At 41.8% G+C, this 21,563-nt stretch overlaps 2 protein-coding genes and 1 long non-coding RNA gene across 4 annotated transcripts in view; all 3 read left to right on the top strand.

Moving 5' to 3' along the window:
• myrf (myelin regulatory factor) overlaps positions 1-10,931 on the top strand; it is a 46,094-nt gene extending 35,163 nt beyond the window's left edge. For both annotated transcript variants that reach the window (XM_076301460.1, XM_076301468.1), the window contains exons 19-26: positions 803-873; positions 1,181-1,294; positions 2,759-2,989; positions 4,357-4,450; positions 4,701-4,778; positions 4,907-5,012; positions 5,826-5,900; positions 10,593-10,931. In XM_076301460.1, coding sequence (XP_076157575.1) covers positions 803-873; positions 1,181-1,294; positions 2,759-2,989; positions 4,357-4,450; positions 4,701-4,778; positions 4,907-5,012; positions 5,826-5,900; positions 10,593-10,700 — 877 coding nt within the window. In that variant the 3' untranslated portion in view covers positions 10,701-10,931. The remainder of the gene's footprint in view (positions 1-802; positions 874-1,180; positions 1,295-2,758; positions 2,990-4,356; positions 4,451-4,700; positions 4,779-4,906; positions 5,013-5,825; positions 5,901-10,592) is intronic.
• Positions 10,932-13,036: 2,105 nt separating this feature from the next.
• Positions 13,037-15,617, top strand: LOC143104923 (uncharacterized). The gene is made up of 2 exons (XR_012983134.1): positions 13,037-13,671; positions 13,761-15,617. It is a non-coding gene; the product is annotated as an uncharacterized LOC143104923 (long non-coding RNA).
• A 631-nt stretch (positions 15,618-16,248) lies between these two features.
• Positions 16,249-18,928, top strand: tmem258 (transmembrane protein 258). The gene is made up of 4 exons (XM_076301479.1): positions 16,249-16,324; positions 16,970-17,079; positions 17,478-17,606; positions 18,739-18,928. Exons 1-3 carry the CDS (start codon positions 16,322-16,324, stop codon positions 17,602-17,604), a joined length of 240 nt encoding a protein of 79 aa, XP_076157594.1. The 5' UTR covers positions 16,249-16,321; the 3' UTR covers positions 17,605-17,606; positions 18,739-18,928.
• Positions 18,929-21,563: the final 2,635 nt, after the last annotated feature.

Below are 21,563 nucleotides of genomic sequence, written 5' to 3' on the forward strand. Positions count from 1 at the left end.
CTTCTGTCTGTCCATGGTAGTGTACTCTCTCTCTTTCTCCATCTCTCTCTTTCTTCTTTCTTTCACCATCACTCTAACTTTCTCCATCTCTCTCTCTCTTTCTCTTTCTGTCTGCTCTTTCCTCTTCTTTCTCTCTCTCTTTCTTTCTCTCTCTCTCTCTCTCTCTCTCTCTCTCTCTCTCTTTCTTTCTCTCTCTCTCTTTGTTTTGGACTCCTCTAGACTGAGTTCCGCTCCCCTCTCTCCCTTCATCTGTCTGGGTTGACATCATCTCCCACCTCTTCCCTTTTTCCCACCAGTCTCACCATCTCACCCACACACACACACACTCACCATCCCACCCACGTCTTTTCCTCTGTATGTGTGTGTGTGTATGTGTGTGTGTGTGTTTGTGTTTTGGGTCATGTTGTGTATCAGAGGAGTGCTTTAAGGTCACGTCCATCCGGTCATTACTCCATCAGCTCATCTTTACTCAGTATTATCAGTGGAGGTCAAAGCCCTGATAACCCCCCACTAACAGCTAACCCACGGGAGTGCTGTGGCCGTGCTCACTGATAAACTGCAGCTCAACACTCTGTACTCGACATGACCAGCAGTGAAATAAATAGCATTACACGTCACACCGCTTTAATATCTCATGTTTTGCTTTTCCATTTCAATGGCGGTTATTTCACTGGATCTTGGCATATTTACTTATTTGCTTGTTTTTTCTACCTAACTTGCAATGTTAATAGCAAGTGGTAAGCTCTCAATTCTATCTCCATCTCTCTCTCTCTCTCTCTCTCTCTCTCTCTCTGTCTCTCAGGTCTAGTTCAGCTCGCGGTTCTGCTCGTAATGACGTCTACTCACCCAGAGCCTACCCCTCCGGAGGACCAGGTCAGCCAATCACAAAACTCCCTATTTTTCAATAAAGCTGCCCTTTCACAGAATGTTTAGCTGTCAGCAAATCTTTATATTATAAAGTATATATTTTTATAAAATATAAAATTGTATATTAATTTATTTATTTAGATTTTATTGATACAGAATGGCAGTGATTCAATAGAGCAGAGTCCAATAAATTAAGGAAATGTAAAGTGTACAGTAATCAAAAACACATTTTCTTTGTAAAAAAACTCCAAATAAAACATATTGTACCTGCAGATAAAATTGACCAGTGTGCTGCTATTGGCTTATCTCACAGGTACATCTCCACCCACTTCACTGCCCAATCATGTGGCTTGCTGTCCTCCAACAACTGCAATGACCAACCAATCAGCAACAAGCTTGTCACCAAGCACCAACCAATCCACCACAGGTTTGTTGGTGGTTCTGTGATATCTATAAACAATATGAACTATGGTAATGCCAATATGAGAGAACACAACTAAAATGGCATACATATCTGCTCAGTTAATTAAGGATTCATTCATGCATTCATGTTGATCATTTGCGGCTAATCAGGTCCATTGGACCTCCATAAAACACTTCTGATGCACATCCAGAAAGTGTGGCAATCTGTAGTAAATGTGTGTGTTGTTTTCTATGTGTGTATGCGCCTGTGTGTGTGTTTCTGCATGTGTCTGTGTGTGTGTGTGTGTGTGTGTGTGTGTGTGCGTGCCTGCACGTGTGTGTGTGTGTGTGTGTGTGTGCGTGTGTGTGTGTGTTTGCATATGTGCGTGCCTGTATGTGTGTGTGTGCGTGCCTGCCTGCATTTGTATGTGTGTGTGTGTGTGCGTGTGTGTGTGCATATGTGCGTGCCTGTATGTGTGTGTGTGCGTGTCTGCCTGCATGTGTATGTGTGTGTGTGTGCCTGCCTGCATGTGTATGTGTGTGTGTGTGTGCCTGCCTGCATGTGTATGTGTGTGTGTGTGTTTGCATATGTGCGTGCCTGTGTGTGTGTGCGTGCCTGCCTGCATGTGTATGTGTGTGTGTGTGTGTGTGTGCGTGCGTGTGTGTGTGCGTGCCTGCCTGCATGTGTATGTGTGTGTGTGTGTGTGTGTGTGTGTGTGTGTGTGTGTGTGTGCGTGCCTGCCTGCATGTGTATGTGTGTGTGTGTGTGTGCCTGCCTGCATGTGTATGTGTGTGTGTGTTTGCGTGTGTGTGTGTGCGTGCCTGCCTGCATGTGCATGTGTATGTGTGTGTGTGTGTGTGTGCCTGCCTGCATGTGTATGTGTGTGTGTGTTTGCGTGTGTGTGTGTGTGCGTGCCTGCCTGCATGTGCATGTGTGTGTGTGTGTGTGCCTGCCTGCATGTGTATGTGTGTGTGTGTGTTTGCATATGTGCGTGCCTGTGTGTGTGTGCGTGCCTGCCTGCATGTGTATGTGTGTGTGTGTGCGTGCGTGTGTGTGTGCGTGCCTGCCTGCATGTGTATGTGTGTGTGTGTGTGTGTGTGTGTGTGTGTGTGTGTGTGTGCGTGCCTGCCTGCATGTGTATGTGTGTGTGTGTGTGTGCCTGCCTGCATGTGTATGTGTGTGTGTGTTTGCGTGTGTGTGTGTGCGTGCCTGCCTGCATGTGCATGTGTATGTGTGTGTGTGTGTGTGTGCCTGCCTGCATGTGTATGTGTGTGTGTGTTTGCGTGTGTGTGTGTGTGCGTGCCTGCCTGCATGTGCATGTGTGTGTGTGTGTGTGCCTGCCTGCATGTGTATGTGTGTGTGTGTGTGCGTGTGTGTGTGTGTGTGTGTGTGTGTGCCTGCCTGCATGTGTATGTGTGTGTGTATGTGTGCGTGTCTGTGTGTGTGCCTGCCTGCATGTGTATGTGTGTGTGTGTCCTGCTCCCCCAGACACCAGCAGCCCGTCCCCCATGCAGCCCAGCATCAATAAGAAGGCCAAGTCCCGGCCCATGGACAAGGATGGCCGCAGCAGGAACCGCTTGAGCCACACGTCTGCCCCCCTCTTCCTCAGCAAGGCCAAACGGCCCCCCACTCCAGACGTCAGCGCTGGGGGGGGCGGCAACCGCCTGCCTGGGGGGCAGCCTCCACCGCCACGCAGGCAACGCAGTGCACACACACTAGGTGAGACAGGGGGTTCACATATGCACACAGACACATTATGCACACACACACACACAGACACATATGCACACACGCACGCACACACACATACACACACATGCACACACACACAGACACATATGCATACACACACAGACACATATGCACACACGCACACAATCAGAGGGTGAGACAGGGGGTTCACATTATGCACACACAGACACCTACAGTGAAACACACAAACACATACACACACGCATAGGGTGAGATAAAGTTTTTACAGGCACACACACACACACACACACACACACACACGCACACACAGTCAGAGGGTGAGACATGCATTTCACACAGACACCCACACACACACACATATGCACACAAATATACAGAGACCACATGTAGCTATTAGTATCTTGAGTCAACTCAAACACATACATGCGATGTTAAGCGATGTTGGGTAACGTCACTTCTGTTGACATTCAAACAAAACTAGCTCGCTACTCTCTTCCCCTCCCTCCCGTGCAATTGAAACTATCCTAAAGGCGCATCTTGTCGGTGATTGGCTGAAACAGTTTGTTATGTTTCGTGGTTTCCTGGATGTTTTTGTTGCCGTTTTTTGGAGCCTGGGCTGTCCACAGAGCCCGCGTTTTTTTAACAGTGTATTCAGGGCACAGGCAGCTAGTGGATGGTGAGGTGATGTTTGCTGTATGTGACAAAGAATGTTTTAGCTTAGAAACCGCATAACATCGCTTAGATCACCTTTAAGTACAGCTAAATAGCACAGTCTTTTTGACATGAATTAAACTATTTCTGTCTCAGGCACTGTTAATGAATGAATATTACCGTGTATGCATGATTGTTACGGCCTGGCTCAAAGGCCATAACCAGAACAAAGGAGGTCCACCTTTACTTATTTTATTTTACAAAAAACTTAATCAAAAACGAACAAAGATGTCCAAGTCAGTATATGAAGGAGTCAGTGTGCCAGCGAAGTGCATGAGTGTGATATGGACTGAGCAGTGAAATGCGTGGATGCAAAAACAGACAAAGGAAAAACTAGGCCGTCCAACAAAGCCCACGAAGGCCCAAAAAACAGCAGCACCGCAGCTACTGCAGCAGGGGAACACCCGTGCACAGGCCAGTTAGCGCCGACAGGTGCGCTGGCCACGCCCACGCCGCCAATACCTGTAATGACGGAGACAACCAGCAGCAAACAGACGGACCGAGCAGGAACGTCACAATGATGTAACAGCACAGCGTCTCTAATCCGTATTACTGTGTAGAGTCAGATATCGGGGTTGGATATGTAAAGTGAAGTGTATGTGTGTGTGTCTGTGTGTGTGTGTGTGTGTGTGTGTGTGTGTGTGTGTCTGTGTGTGTTTCAGGTCAAGGCACTTCTCCCTCCATCAGTGTGCTCTACATCCTGGAGACAGATCAAGAAATAACAACTAAGACCTGCACTGTACCAGAGGACTGCAGGTGTGTGTGTGTGTGTGTGTGTGTGTGTGTGTGTGTGTGTGTGTGTGTGTTTGTGTGTGTGTGTGTGTGTTTATGTGTGTATGCTTACAAAGAGGACAGTCATTCTCGAGTGACCACCGATGATGGTGTGTGTGTGAGTGTGTGTGTCTGTGTGTGTGTGTGTGTGTGTGTGTGTGTGTGTGTGTGTGTGTGTGTGTGTGTGTGTGTGTTATAATGTGTCTCTTCTTATTGGTTTCTCTGTCTATCCCAGGGCTGGGCATTACAGCTTCACTGTGCCCTTACAGAGAAATGTCTCCTCATCTATGTCACATATTACCTTACACATGATGTAAGTACAAACACACACACACACACACACACACACACACACACACACACACACACACACACACACACACACACACACACACACACACACACACACTGTTCTGATACTGTCTGTCCTTCTCCCATCAGCTCTGAGGAGAGTGTGTGTGTTCAGCAGTGTGGCGTGACTCTGGGTCGGCTGTGTCCAGATCATACAGGGACAAGTGTCCCTGCCAAACAGGAAGCCATAACAAAGGTAAACGCAAACACACATAACAACAATTCTGTTTAATCTGTTACACCATTAAATGCATTGGGCCTCATTCACCAATATCTTCTAACAGATATTGATAAGATACCTTCTTACAGTATCTCCTAAAAAAATTCTTAACTGTGTTCTTAAGAAGGTCCTATGAAAACTCCTAAGCAGATTCACAAAGGTGTTCTTAACCTCAGAATCATTGGTTCTTATCATGCTCAATCACATTCCTTCTTAAGTTGACAGGGTGTGCCAATTCTTAATTAGCATAGGGAAATGCCCTGTCAATACCCATAAAAGGGCATGATACTGCAGGACCGTGTGCACACAAAATGAGGCTGAGGCACCAGCTTTCATTTCTACAGTATATTATACACCACACATGAGCAATTTTATTTTATTTTACTAAAAACAATAACTATAATATTTTTATTCAAAAATATCATCAATTATAAAATATATAGTTGTCATTTAAATTCTATTATATTTTAAACCTGCAGATATGATGAAAATGCAATAACCATTTATTTTGCACAAACAAGTCAGTTCTCAAATGTGCGTAAGAGTGCTCTTGAGTGTTTGTAGATTCTGTTCTTCTGTACATTGGTGAATACCATAACCTTTGTAGAAATTGCGTAAGTGGATTTTAAGAACAAATTTCGTTGTAAAAACGGTTGGTGAATGAGGCCCATTGTGCTTAAATACTAATGAAGTGTTTTCTCTTTTTTTATTTGTTTCTCTTTCACCCCCCCCCCCCCCCCCCCCACACACACACTTGTTTTTTTTCCCTCTCTGTCCTTTTTAATCCAGGGCACTGATCACCTGTGGTCAGTTCCTGTGCTCTCATTCCAAGACGTCACCTACCACTTCCGCGTGTCTTCATCGGTGAGTAACCTCATAGTGGGGGACTGTGGAAATATAATGATATATTTTTAGGATAGGATAGGTTATTATATATTGGGAATATAGGGATATTGTATATATTTAGGGATATATGATTTTACAGCACAACACTGCCAAATGTTCATCAGGTGGCATTTATCAGTGTGTCAGATGTACAGTTGTGTTGATAAAGTGTTTTAGCTGTATGTTAGCCAACTGTATAGAATGTGATGCTATCAGAGCAATGCAATGACGCATGACGTGCCGTGATGCCTCGTTTTTAAAAACAATGCCGGAGATTTAAAGGTGTTCTAAGCTATGTTTGGTAATGTCACTTCTGTGCTTTGTTCATCTACAGACAGACTTATTGACAGACTTTATTTGATACTTTGGAAGACAACATATGAAATCCCTAGAAATCCCTGCCATGTAAATTATTGCCTCAGATTCTGTTTCCTCTCTCAGGCCTGAGCTAAGACACAACAAGCTTTTTAAATTAACATTAGTGATTCATTAGTCAATAGCATACAGTGATGATCACACTGAAGTGACCTTTGAACTCTAACCAATGACACCTCTGTGTGCAGTGTTGGGCAAGTTACTTCAAAAGCGTAATGCATTATTTATTACTTGTTACCGTCATCTCAAAGTAATTTGTTACATTACAATATTACTGTCTTTGAATTGTAAGGCATTACACTACGCTTATAGCCTGGCGGGCCATCCTATATCATTGAAATGTATAGTCTGGAATCGAATCATTCACCTGCTTAATCCAAGGGGCGGGCAGAGAATTGTCTTTCCAACTGCCTAGGCATGCAATAGGCCAGCGCTACGACCATATCCGTATCCGGTCGGCAAAACGGCAAATACATCCTTCTTCGAAAGGAATGACTTAAGTGCATTGTGTTGCTCTACTTTCAAAGAAAAGCACAAGTCCTACTCCTCCAAAGTTGACGCCAACGCTGATTCAAACAACTGCTCTTCGTTCGTCATAGCCACCTTCCTTGTTGTTCACCGTCGTAGGACTGTCGTTATCCTAAGCCCACCTTAAGACTCTCTAACAAAATAGAGCGTTGTGATTGGATGAGGTCCACGGCGTCAGCCAATCGAAATTCCTATGGTTTGATACTAGACGTACAGGCTGAGCAAATTAATTTGCTGCCGCTAGGGTGCGTCTAGATTTCTAGGCTACTACGCTTACATTACTTTCACCAAAATAACAGGAAATATGGATTTGGTGTTCTCAATAGATCTTCATGTGTTCAGTGCAGCTCATTACACGGCAGGAGGTGATGTGGTATGGCATAATGACTGAGCTAGGCTTAAGGCTAACAAAAGAACAATATAATGGTTGCAGTTATGGCTCATGGGACAATGTAGGCCCCAAAGGCCAAAGGTCACTCACAACTTAATATAGTAAAATATAGCCATAGTGAAATTGTATGTTGACTTTAAATGGTTCTCATCATTGCTGGTTGCCTTTCCTTCCACTTACAGTGGTGTAGACTTAATGCAAATAGTTTGAGAACTAGATGTACCGCGTAGCGGTACAAAATATGACCGCCGCTCAGTCCTGCACATCCATTCCGCGAAAATAAATCATATTAATGAATTTGTCTCCATCTTCTACTCCATTCCTTACTCTTGAAACTTTTGTGTATGCTTGTTTGAAATGTGTGTTTGCACACATTCCGCACACAAAGTAGCCTACTGGCGCTGCAAAGGTGAATAGATTTGTTTCTGGGCCAAAAAATCTGTAACATTGTTATAAAACCTTTAAAATCTCTAAACAATCACAAGTAGGGCAGTTCATCACAGTCCATCCATTGCAACTGGACTGATGAAAGGTACACCTGTAGGCTACATTGTATTTGGGAAAAGCAGAAGGTAGCAGCATAATGTATTTATTTATTTATTATTAAACAAAACAATCCCTGTCAGTTCCATGCAGTTTTCAACAGCTATCAAGAAGAGAGGTCATGTCATGGATTTTTGTGAATGTTTCTTCTTCTACATATGCATAAGTTTAGTCATCTAGTTCAAATGATATTCAGCTTTATTGTCAATGCACAAATGAAATACCAGTAGTCTAAAACAAAATGCCGTTTTTCCCAGTGGTGCAAATAACTGACATGTCCAAAGGGCCTTCATGAAATGCGTTGCGAGACTGTTCATACACATTTTAACGGGCAAAGTTGAAGAGCTACTCTCCGTTATTGTTTGTGCAAATAATATGCTGATTCATGTTCCCTTGCATTTTGCAACCATGAGGTCAATGGTTAAGCTCAATCTTTTGACGCAATCTTTTGATTTTCACCCAGCCTAGTCCATGGTAGGCGCCCGATAGAAATATTGTTTAATTTTGCGATTGAGATATCCACGCACTGGCGCCCCCCCTGCGACGTGTTCGCCCCCCGGTTTTAGAGCTATTCTAAATGCAAAAATGCATAGAGGGAGTTATGACAAAACCGTGACTGTTAACAAACTATAAGCTATATAAGGTAGGCCCTATGCTAGGCCTATTACACAACACAAATTGTCGCTAGGCTATGCTGGCGACCCAAATAAAATCTCCGTTGGAACCAATGGCTTACACCTTACAGTATCAAGCTGCCACCTCTTGGCGAAAAAGTTAATAGTTTTGCATATCAGTAGTAATACATTTCACGTAGCTGTGAATCACGGAAAGGGCGAATGAAGTGGACACTTCTAAACGGAACCCAACCCACTGTACAGTAGCTCAAGGTCTGTGGCTAAAGCAGCCATAATGAAAGCGTTATCATTGTTTGGATACTTCACACACACGTGTTTTTTAATCGCATAGACTACAACTACCAAGCTGGAATCAAAGCACATCGACTCCCCTCTCACACCCTAAACACGCACTTCGAACAAACAAAAAGCGCCTCAGTCTCACGGAATAGCCATAGGCAAAACTGTATCTGACCCTTGTAACGTTGGTACTAAATCATTCATCGCAAAGAATGATTTTTGTAGCACGTGCAACAAATATGTGTAGGTACAGCCCTGCCCTGAATACATCTCAACGTGCGCTCTAAAACATCTGGTTTAAATGGAGATTGTAGATCATCACGGGATCAGACAGGTTATCTTTCAGGTAGCCTATATATTTTCCATTAAAAAACCATCACGTAGCGAACGTGTTGTGGCTAACTCACTTAGCTCCTGTTAGTAGCCTAGGTTATGGTCATAAGCAAATGAGATGACAGTCGAAAGATACAATTAGTGCTGTTATCGATTTGCTTGGTAGCTTATAAACGCATTTATGGTTTTCTACAAATACATCAATAATCAAATTGGCCTCCATCACTCAACCATGCTAACGGTAACATTATTTTACCTACGTTCTGCTATTGATAGGATTAACGTAGCCTACCTGCAGTAAAAAACAAGCATGTCCGATAAACATTCTCAGATTTATTTCGGCTTCAAGAGGAAATGGGAATTACATGTCATGCAGAAATCATCCTACCCTTAGACGTTCTCTGCGGTAAACTACTGTAGCCTACAGTCTTGTCCTTGTAGGAAGCATAGTGTCTTTCCAACCCATTTAAGATTAACTTCCAACAAAATTACGTCTCACTGCAACGATGCGCCATCTAGTGGACAAACGACTACTTATCGCCAATACTGGAAATGCAGCCATGATGATGATGATGAATATTTATTTTGGCTTTCTTTTAATCCTACTGAATTTGTAATTATGTATCGGCCGTTCTAATACCGATAGTATGTGGGTGCCTGTGTGTGTGTGTGCATGTGTATATGTGTGCACCACCATCTACAGGCCAATGAGTGTAGAGTCACTAAATGTACACATAACTTAATTTTTTAGACCCCCCCCATGGATGAAATTCTACGAAACTTGGCATACCCCCAGAGAATGTCAGGTTAATCATACACATAAAATTTGGTGCAGTTCTGAACGTCTTTACTGAAGAGAGGGGCGATTAAAGCAGAATGATATTGCATTTTCATTTTTTACCGGGGGGGTGCAAATCACAAATGAGTGATTATGGGCTAAGTTGATGTGGGCCCTTGAGACCAACATACCATAAAAATTTCTTCATCCTCGGTGCCACGGTTCAGGTAGTTATTGAGGAAAAACTGCATTTTTTGGGTTTCGGGGGGCCCAGCGCGGAGGGGGAGTGGCCCCCGGGGACCAAACGAAATTTTTCCGTAAAAGTCTAGTGGGGCTACATACCCACCAAATTTCATGTGCCCTGGTGTTTCGGTGCCCCGGGTATCGTTGACCAAAATTTCAGGAAGTAGATGACGGGAAAAAAAAAAAAAAAAAAAAAAAAAAACTTTGACAATCCCTATATGACCGCTTCGCTAGCTTCGCTAGCGGCGGTCATAATAATGGCTACGATCTTTGTCTGTAAAAGCAACATTTTAGTTATTCTCACTGCTTGAAATGAGAAGTATAGCCTAACCATGTTAGATCTGTTGCATGAATGGAATAATCTTCTCTGGTGCCAATTGAGCATTTCTCAATTTTGGATTAAAAAGAAAAGTAACTTCAGTTACTGAGAATTGTACCGAGTAAAATATTACTGAAATTGTATTGGTAATGCCTTACATTACTGCATTACAGCAAAAAGCAATGCATTACTGTAATTACATTACTTTTTTAATGCATTACTCCCAACACTGTCTGTGTGTGTGCAGGGTGTGGTGAGCTGCGGCGTTGAGGAAGAGGAAAATCAGGGTGAGGAAGATGAGGTCTCCTCACCGTTCTCTGATTACTACTTCCTCATTCAGAGCAGCTGTGCCTGAGATGGATGTCGGTGTGTCTGTATAGTTCTTTATTTAACACCTTTCACTCTGTCTCTATATTTGTCTCTTTCTCCCTCTTTCTCATCTCTCATCCCCCTCTCTCTCTCTCTCTTTTCATTCATGTTTTTTTTTGTTTGTCTTTTCATCATGATGTTTTTTTGTTTTGAGATGGTTTCATCCTCTGATTAGTTCCACGCCACCATCTCGAGGCAGAAGAAATACAATTTGCCCCCCCCCCCCCCACACACACACACACACATACACACACAAAAACTGTGTGTGGACTTGAGAGAACTTGCCAACCCGTGAATATAAACAGGTACCAGTGGGTGTGGGTGTAAGTGTGTGTGTGCAGTCAGAGTTTACAGCTGAAGTGTGTGTGTGTGTGTGTGTGTGTGTGTGTTGATGGAGGCTCTGTGTCCGTCAGACAGATGGACTGCAGCAAGACTCTGCTGTGGAATCCGAACGTAAACACAATAGTAGAACACACCCAGGCTGATAAATCTCTCCGCTCACTCACCTCTGGGGCCTCCCAACAACAACCCCATTATCACCCTCAAACGGACTCTCCACACGACACACACTCACATGCACACCCACTGCCTTGTGCGCAGACGTCACGGACATCATTGTCTCACACACACACACACACACACACACACACACACACACACACACACACACACACGCGCGCGCACGCGCGCGCACACACACACATATTTACACTTTTGATGACCTTTGCTAACTGTTTATGTCTAAGTAATTCCCCCTCGCCCCAAAAGTTAAACAGGATTCATGGGGCTTGATCTCCATGTACACTGGAACCTTTTCCAACACCACCTTGACACACTGTTCATTGCCATGGAGAAGACAGATGATTTGGCTCAGAGAATGGGTTTCTACAGCCCAAGGGTGTATTTCCTGGAAGATGTTGAGCAAAGACTATCTTTAAATGGCACTGGCAGAGATAATGAACACTCTCTCTGTCTCTCTCTGATGTTGTTGCTCTTTCACATGGTGTTTGCTTTTATACACAATGGCTGGTAATGCAGTTAATGCGTTCACCAGAAGCGCAAGTTTAACAATTATTTCATGACACATTGCAGAAGGTTTTCTTTATTTTTATATGATACCAGGGGGTTTAAATACTATTATAATAGGCAACTATTAGAAAGCCATAACTGTTGTTTTTATATGTGTTGAGTAGTCTTTACAACTGTATTCAACAGCAAAACGATGGTGTCACGGTGCCATATCATCTCAAAAGATAATAATCACTGGATTTGTTAGAAAACCCCAAAAGTTGGGGGACAGAAAAACAGAAAAAGTTGGGACGTTGTGTAAAATGTGAATAAAAACAGAATTTAATAATCTGCAAATCTCTTAAACTCATATTTAGTTGCAAAAAGGACACAGACAACATATCAAATGTTGAAAATTACAAATTTGACTCTTTCATGGAAAATATATGTTAATTTTGAATTTGATACCAGCAACATGTTTCAAAAAAAGTTGGGATGGGGGTAACAAATTGCTGGAAAAGTTGTGTAATGATAAAGAAAATAAAAGGAGGAATGTTTCACAACTAATTAGGGTAACTGGCAACACGATATGAAAAAGAGCATCCCAGAGAGGTAGTGTCTCTAAGATGTAGGGGTATTCATCACTCTGTGTAAACGTGTGTGCACAAATGATGAAACAATGTCATTTGAATGCTTCCTATCCAAGTATCCAACCTATCCAACTTATTTTAGTGCTCAGTTCAAAACCCAACATCTATGACGGTGTGGAGGAGCATTAGTGCCTACAGCATGGGCATCTTGTACATTTGGCAAAGCACAATCAATTCTGAATGATGTAGGTTTTGAGCAACATTTACTGCCACCCAGGCAATTACATTTTCAGGGAAGACCTTGAATATTTCAGGAAAACAATGACAAAATTAATTCTGCACATATTTAAACAGTATTTCTCCATAGAGGAAGAGTCCAGGTGCTAAAATGGCATGTCTGTAGTCCAGATTTGTCAAATTAGGTGCATAATGGAATTAAAAACATGACTAAGAATACCCATACTGTTGAGCAACTGAAATCCTTTATCGGGGAGTAATGGGATGACATTTCATTCTCAAAACTCTAGCAACTGGTCTCCTCAGTTCCTAAACATTTACAGAATTATGTTAAATGAAGAGGTGCACAGTGGTAAACATTCCCTGTCCCAACTTTTTTGAAACATGTTGCTGGCATCAAATTCAAAATGAACATATATTTTCCATGACAATTTTCATTTTCAACATTTGATATGTTGTCTATGTCCTTTTTGCTGGTAAATATGGGTTTACGAGACTTGTATATCATCACATTCTGTTTTTATTTGCATTTTACACAACGTCTCAACTTTTTTCTGATTTGGGGTTGTATATCTAAAAGCATCACTGGCTATTTTAGAAACTGGAATATCTAAAACACTGGAACATATGGTTAATCTCATCAGAAGTGGTTAATCATTGTCTTCTGAACTTCAGAAGTAGAGTTGCTTCTTAGTCATAAAATATGAACACTGAATTCACCACTGATTATAAATGTAATGCCTTCCATTTTCATTGTTAGAATGTTACATTTTATAAGAACATTGGTGTTACCACAGATGTTACAGGGTTGCATCTCATAAGAACATTGGAGTTTCCACTGATGTTGCAATGTTACATTTCATAAGAACAATGGACTTTCCACTGATGTTAAAAAGTTACATCTCATAAGAACACTGGTGTTATCACTGATGTTGCAATGTTCCATTTCTTAACAACACTGGATTAACAACACTGAATTAACACCCATGTTACATTCTCATAAGAGCTGTAGAGTTATCACTGATGTTACAAAGTTACATCTCATAAGAACACTGGAGTTATCACTGATGTTACAATGTTCCATTTCATTAGAACATTGGAGTTTCCACTGATGTTACAAAAGTTACATCTCATAAGAACACTGGAGTTATCACTGATGTTACAATGTTACATTTCATTAGAACATTGGAGTTTCCACTGATGTTACAAAGTTACATCTCATAAGAACACTGGAGTTATCACTGATGTTACAATGTTCAATTTCTTAACATTGGATTGATAACACTGAATTGACACCGATGTTATAGAACACTGGAGAAACACAATGGGAAGAGTACACTTGGGGTGTCCTTAGATGGCCCTGTTGTCTTAAAACTGTAACCTTTTTTTGTGATTTTAACTGTGCCCAATCTATTTTTTCCCTATGTGTTGTAAAGTTACCTTTTTTGTTTAAGTACAACCTCACTGATCAATGTATTTTTAAATCACTCTAGAATTGACTGCCTGTATGAAATCATGTGATGTATGGTACTCTGTGGCAGCCGTGGTCTCGGATACATGAAGGACTGTTCATGCTTGTGGAGACTTGTAGCACATGGACACTGTTGTGGACTCAGTCAACAGGCATGAGCTGTTGGATGGGGACCTTGTGGACTCAGTCCAAGTCTGCATGTGCAGTTGAATGGGGACCTTGTCCTTCTTATGGATGCAAAGTTGTAGCTTCGGAAAGATTCCGAAAAGCCTAACTGACCATAACGTACTGACACGGATCCTCAAGCTGACACTCACTCCCCCTGGTGTGGTTTGACATGCCGGTGGAAACATGGACTGTTTTTGGAGCGTTGTTTCCACAGTACGCTTACACTGGTTCTCTCTTCCTTTCATTGGCCAGGACTGCTCTTCTGTGGTGTGCTTTCACCTGACCCTGTCTCATAAGCATCCACACATGTCAGTTAGAGAGCACTCTCAAAATGAAAATGACAGAGGAGCACATTTGGTTATGAGTTTCTGGTTAAAATATGTTAGTGAAGAACCAGCTCCCGATTGGAGTTGGATCCCATGGTTAATATGTATCTTCAAGTAATGTGCAGCTTGTGATTTTACTTCACTTGTGTAAGTGAGATAAATTCATTGTGAGTTTGTGAATTGATCAGTAATGCCCTGAGGTTACTAAAAGTCTGAAGTTGAGAGTGTTGAAGGTGTAGTAGACCATTCAGATTCTCCACATTTTAGCACATCGTCAGTGCAGATGTTAGGATGTCCTGAATCCCAGGTGAATAATTAGCTGAGGTGAAGAAGAGTCTCATATTTAGTGCCACGATACAAGGACGTATTTAAACTCTAAGCTGGTATTATGAAATCAGTAAAGCACTTCTAGTCTATGCACTATATATATATATATGTATATGACATACCTTTGCTCTTTAACTGGTTTTCATTCTGGAAAGAAATATATTCTTTTTTTATTTCATCACTTATTTTTTGCAATAATCAATGATTTTGTGTTTTGCATTTACAGTTGTCTGTTATTGCTATTGTGACATCACCGTTAACATCTGTTTTCTTGTCTCAATATGTCTCAAATGTGAGTATGAAATATCATGATTTGATAAAAAAAAACATCCCATTCTCTCCCTTAGCTTAACCAAGCGTATACTGTAAGTGGAATCTCAGAATGAATTGTAAAAAGATACACAATATCACATTGTGTGTGTTTTTGTTTTTGTTTTTTTGGAAGGTATTAACTTTTCTGGCACAGTGTGTGAAATTTGGCCAACACTTTGAAACTAAATACGTCACTGATAAAATAATCACTCCTAATACAACTTTGTACATTCTTTCATATTTGTTTCTGTCCTTGTTGACCTGAAGGTGACCTTAAAGTGGTTTCGATTTATTCTGCACCACCTGCTAGCTGTATTATAAGGCATGATTATCATTTTATCTGAGAGCACTTGCCTCATCTTCTTTTCTCTTTGTCATATTTGTCATATTTCAGACAGCATGTACTTACATCGTAATGAATACTTTCAAGAATGATGAGTGAATTAAATGTTAATTCTGAACTATCTTTTTGTGATTCATTTGTTTTTCTACTTTATTGTATGAGGGGAGAAGTGTGTCCATAAGCTTTTCTTTAATATATCGGGTGAATAGTGTCTCTGCATGTGTGGTTTTCCATCTTAAATCTAATGATAGGCTACAATAAACAGGTGATTATGGAAAGTTGTTGCAGCATGAGACAAATAGCCTATTAATTAAAAAAAACTATTTTTTTTTTTACATTATTAACTAAAGGATGGCAGTCAGTTCAGTTGGAGTGATATGTCTTGTTCAATTCAATATTAACACTTGCAGCAAAGCTCAAACATAATATGTAGCATATCCAATACATATAACAAATACAGTAATGAAGAAGTATAGGCTAGAGAAAAGAAGAACATAACAGATAGCCTACATTATGGGTAGCTGATGCACATTTTTGTTTCCTTTACTTAAAGCCATACATTACATTACATTTGGCTGACACACTCCATAAAGCATGCAAACCCAAACGCATCTCTCAAAGTTATATGAAGATCAGGATGTTTGTTGGTAAACAGGAAGCGATCAATGCCTTTGTCAGGCCTCCTCTGACGTCAATATTGTAGATAGGCGGATATGTCGATGCGCAGACTTCAGTTCCCATAATGCATTATACAAACGCGTGTGACTTCCGGACATACGTGGCCTTTTCTAGAGCGGCACAGGCAGAAGCTCATCACTACACAAAATGGTAAGGGTTTTGCTATTAATTAAGTATATAGGGCAGATTTGTTGTTTCTGCCTGAAACAAACTGGTGTTTACGTTCAGCACTTACGAATACCCTAAGCTTTAGATTTCTGCGACGTACAGGTGCACACTAGCCTAACGTTACTTGTCGTTAGCAAGCACACTTTCTAGCAATTGCTGATTAGCCAGCCGAATTAAACACGTTCAGTTTAGAGTGACTAGTTGTCGTTAAAATGCATATGCAATATGATTTATCTTCTGTACATACCTGAAACCAATGTAACTAATATACCGTTAACATGGTAACGTTAACCATAGGTGTTAGCTAGCATAGCTCACAGCTGATTGACAATCACATAGGCTATGATATGACACATGAATTTAACTGCGTCCCCAGGATGTGTGGTAGGCTATCATAATGCAACATCAATAATCTAAATCAGTGATCCGTAGGGTATGACACCTTTTATATTATGCATAACATGTGCAAATGAAGTCGCAACTTCTAGTCGCTCTGTCTGAATGAAAACTAGCTATTTTGGCTAATGACAGCTCCAATTGCATGCTGTATGCTATTTGTAAGCCTTTTGCTGAACGTATTGATCCTTATCGCGACAGTGTATCTCTCTCCCTTGCTTTGCATTGCAGGAGCTGGAGACTATGACGAGATACACGAGCCCGGTAAACCCGGCCGTGTTCCCCCACCTGACCGTGGTCCTGCTGGCCATCGGAATGTTCTTCACAGCCTGGTTCTTTGTGTATCCTTTCTTAGCGAGAAAATGTACCTGATGCTTTAAGTTTGCACTGAAGGTGTTGCAGTCAAACCAGCAGAACACAAAGCTTTTTTCCGATAATTTTTGTTAATAGGTGGGGGTGGGGTGGGGGGGTAGAAAAATGTCTGGAAGACCATTTGCTGTCATACTGTGCAATATAGTAATACGATTTGAACTGGAGTTTACCTCCTGTATTCCTCCCAGTGTTTTGAAATGGCCGAGTGAAGGGAATTCTGACCACACATGAGGAGAAACATGCCAAAGAGTCTAGAAGTGAATAAGACCCCATATAGAAATGACACTCTTCTGCATTGCACTGCCCATCTTTGTAGCTCATGATCTCAAAAAAAGAAAACACTCACACCTAACTCAAGCCCTTTCAGCTATGAGGTGACGTCGACCAAATACACCCGGGACGTGTACAAGGAGCTGCTGATCTCGCTGGTGGCGTCGCTCTTCATGGGTTTTGGAGTGCTCTTCCTGTTACTGTGGGTCGGCATCTACGTGTGAAGGTGAGGGGCGGCGAGGAGAGGTGTATGGAATCAAAACAACGCCAATAATATTTTGTACCCGTAAAAAGATATTCACATGTGTAATAGAGTTTTGCAGCTGTATAAAACAATTTGTGCTTGTGCACGGAAACTTTGTACTTGTAGAAATATTTTGTGCATGTGCGAAAAAAATTGTCTTCAAGGATATGATTTGCACATGTCAATCAGCGCTGCGCACCAACTTGCTGGCCCTGAATCTAGCTAGCTACCAAATCGGACCATATCCTTGATATAACGAGAAACAGGTGGAAAGAGCTCTGGTGTGAAAACCCACTGATTGTGTTCTGCGTTTTACATTGACCTTGGTAACCACTCCAAATACACTTACTTGTGCTTGAGCCATTTCTCTGTCTGCTCTGCAGTCAGGCTTGTTTCTGTGGCTGTCTGAGCTAGGTTCAGATTCAGGGCCAGCAAGTCAGTGCGCAGCGCTGATTGGCTAGTCAGTAGGCGATGCAATGTGCTGATTGGCCGACAAAACACTGCCAAAATTTGTGTCTGTAAAAAAGTTTTGTAGCTTTGTACATCCAGTGTTGCACACGAACATTTTTTGTTACACATGTTTTTCACAGGTAGGCCTAATTTTATTTTTTTTCACACAGAAATTCATTTCACAGCTACAAAACGGTTCTACACATGTGCAAGTCATATCCTCGGTGACAATTTTTTTTCGCACATGCACAAAATATTTCTACAAGTACAAAGTTTCCGTGCACAAGCACAAATTGTTTTATACAGCTGCAAAACTCTACACGTGAATATCTTTATTATCTTAAAATATTATTGCCGATGTTTTGATTCCATAGAGGTGAGGGGGCGGTTAAAAGTTTGTGTATGTGGTGTGTGTGTGGTGTTTGTGTGTTGTTTGTTTTGTTTGCGTGTGTGTATGGTGTGGTGTTTGTGTGCGAGTGTATTTGGTGTGTGTGTGTGTGTGTGGTGTGTGTGATTGTGTGCGAGTGTGTGTTTGTGTGTGGTGTGGTGTGGTGTTAATGTGCAAGTGTGTGTGTGTGTGTGTGTGGGTCCTAACCCACTGTGGTACTTCACTGCGCACTGCTTCTGCCTCTAATCCCTGGTGGTGTTCTGTTCTGTGTTCCAGATTAGGCCCTGGTGCTGGTGGCGTGGTCCAGAGGAGCATTCCTGCGGGCCGGGTCCTGATCCCGGCGGCCACCGTCGTTCTGGGCCGTGCCACGGACACCGGGCTCGGGGAGGGGGGACTTTGCACTGACACAGGGGGCGGGGTTTCGGGTTCTGCGGTCACCAATAAAGAGAGATTTCGTACAAAAGCACACAGATTTCCGACTGGTGATTGGATCAGCTGCTCATGCTGTGCTGTGTGCTTTAAGGGTTTGCTTTAATCACAACATAATGCTTGTATCCTGCAGTAATAATCTGCTAATTGAGCAATATCACATTTGACCAGTAAAGGAATTTGTAGAGCACTATTTATTCCCTTTAAGGAGGTGCACAATTCCTATTAACATAAGTATGAATAAACAACAGTACTGTTAGCGGGGGAAATGTCACTGTCAATGTCATTTAAACTACAGAATCTCTAAATTATCAGTGATAGACAAGCCTTTGACATGAAGCCTTGGTAACACTGAAAAGAAAGCAATATAAAGTACCTCAGACATCCCTCAGTGCTTTCTTTAAAAGTTCCATATAGTCTATGAGCCAGCGTAGAAGTCTGTGCCACGAGAGGGCAACACGCCAAACCTGTTTTATTTTGTTTGTCTATGCCTACACATGACACAAAAATGTGATGGACTTTCCAAACTCACAGCTGAAGATTTCTACACCCTCTTCAGTAAACTTTCCATTGAAAGGAATGTGTTTTTATGCATTTAGGTGTAAAAAAGTGTACACTATTACATGATGGTCTGTGCCATGAAGGTGAAACTGACCCATCTGGGTGTAGTGTGCACACATTCACACACACACACACACACTTGGAGCAGAGATCTGGGAGACCACACACACTAGGAGTACACCTACACATCTGGAGCAGTGGACAGCCCTTAATCTGGTGCCCGGGGAGCAGTTGGGGGTTAGGTGCCTTGCTCAAGGTCATCTCATCTGTGGATGTGGGAGGGCTATTTTAATCACTCCCCCCACCCACATTTTCCTACCAGTCAGGATTGAACCGGCCGCCCTTCGGTCACAAGTCCCTAAACAGTAGGCCATGGATTCCCAAAAAGAAAGCCAAAGTCCTTTTAGGCAAGTCCCTCCACTCGGCGGCCATAATGCAACGCTTTTTGGGCACTCATCGGGCATCCTATTCGGCAGAAACAGCAGGATGTGATCTAACATGACATGAGACATGTTCCATGTTAGTGTGCCTGGTCTTGGCTGCTAGTGAATAGCCCTGACCTAAACCATATATTTTCTGAAAGCATACCCTCAAGATGTGAACTAACATGGGCTTGGACATTTCCCACCCTCCTTAGGACTTTGCTGCCCAATAGGTAAATTGGGTGTATGGCTACAAGTATATTAAGTGCTCTACTAAGCTTCAGCTAAGAGTTTAAGATGTCCATCATGCTTCTATGTGTTAGACACATACATGTATATATCAGAAAATAACAATAAAGTTTGATGCCTTCAGTTGGCACCGATCGGCCCAAAATGGGCCTTTGGCTCATATATGCATGGACACATGTATCAGGTGAAGGTTCCAGCCAACAATGCTTTCTTGAACTGGTCAGTTTTTCTAACAGCAGAAGCTATTAAAGTGCCACTGACTGACCAAAAAGTGAGAGATCCCTGACCCCTCCCCTCATTCCTCCAGCTGCAGATGGATTAAAGTGTCACTCCAGAACTGCAGAGCTGCACAGGGCAGCTTAGCACTGCTGAGGGGTCAGACATCCATCGGCTCAGTCTGTTTCCCATGGTCTCAGTGTTGGAGTTCATCCCCTGCTCATCCACACCTGACTAAACTCAGCAGAGGGCTAGGGAGTGCTAAACCTCCTAAAAGAATGATCTATTAGGGTGTAACCACTTCCTCTGGGTTAAGTACTAAGGTTTCACTATTACCAAATTGAAATATCCCCCTGATTTGGTTAAATCAGAGGCACACACAGCTTATGTCAACAGTTTAAAAAAAAAACATTCCATAATCATAAACTGCAAATGATATAGGAAAACTGCAGCCGTGCACATTTTCACCAAAGCGAAAAATATATACTACATATAATCACACTAAAGAATTCCGCTCATGAACTATAACAGAGAAACATGAGAAATAATGTATAATCATTTTCATTTTATCATTAATGTTGAAATCATTTGCAATAGGCCTACTGACGAGCTCAAATTCAGGCATCAGCGTAATGACAACCTGCTAAAAAAAATAGCTCTCTGGCTGAAAATAATTCTAAATTAATCCAAGATGTAAGATGTCTTGCACCTGCGACACTACGCCTCATTAATTAGCCTAATTCACGTTATAGTCCGGCAGCCATGGGGTCAGACCTGGTTTTGTCGGTTAATTTTTATTTTTTTGCAGAATCTTGTAGACTAGGGGTATCTCTTCAAGATTTAGGAGGGTGCCCAGTGATATCCCTTGGGCAATTTTGTATATTAACCCTTTCTTGTTCAATGTATTGAATACAAGGTGAGACACTAGGTGAGTAGGGTAAAAAAAATAACTAGCAGATATCACTATGAAACTTCCCCAAATGATTACTTACATTACTATGGAAAAAAATGTATTACAAGTTATCTGAAATGTAATGTTTAAATATGCAAATTAGGCATAATCTAATTAAATATGTGCCGATTTGCATAAACTTAAAAAAAAAATCTAAACATTGGATGATGCCGGGTTTAAAATTACTTTTACATATATGATGGAAAGTCTTTTACACAGGAAATTTGTATTACAAGTTTTCTGTAATTTAATGTTTAAATATGAAAAAGCCC

The sequence above is a fragment of the Alosa pseudoharengus genome, unplaced genomic scaffold, assembly GCF_046254945.1.
Source record: "Alosa pseudoharengus isolate Yale_2024_CS ecotype anadromous, Long Island Sound unplaced genomic scaffold, YU_APseudo_1.1 YU_APseudo_1.1_scf_10, whole genome shotgun sequence".
Classification (NCBI taxonomy): Eukaryota; Metazoa; Chordata; class Actinopteri; order Clupeiformes; family Clupeidae; genus Alosa; species Alosa pseudoharengus.

Bases quoted from the DNA above. Each gene is read 5' to 3' on its own strand.
- tmem258 (XM_076301479.1), top strand. The intron at 17,080-17,477 runs GTATCCTTTCTT...AAGCCCTTTCAG, and splicing joins TTCACAGCCTGGTTCTTTGT to CTATGAGGTGACGTCGACCA.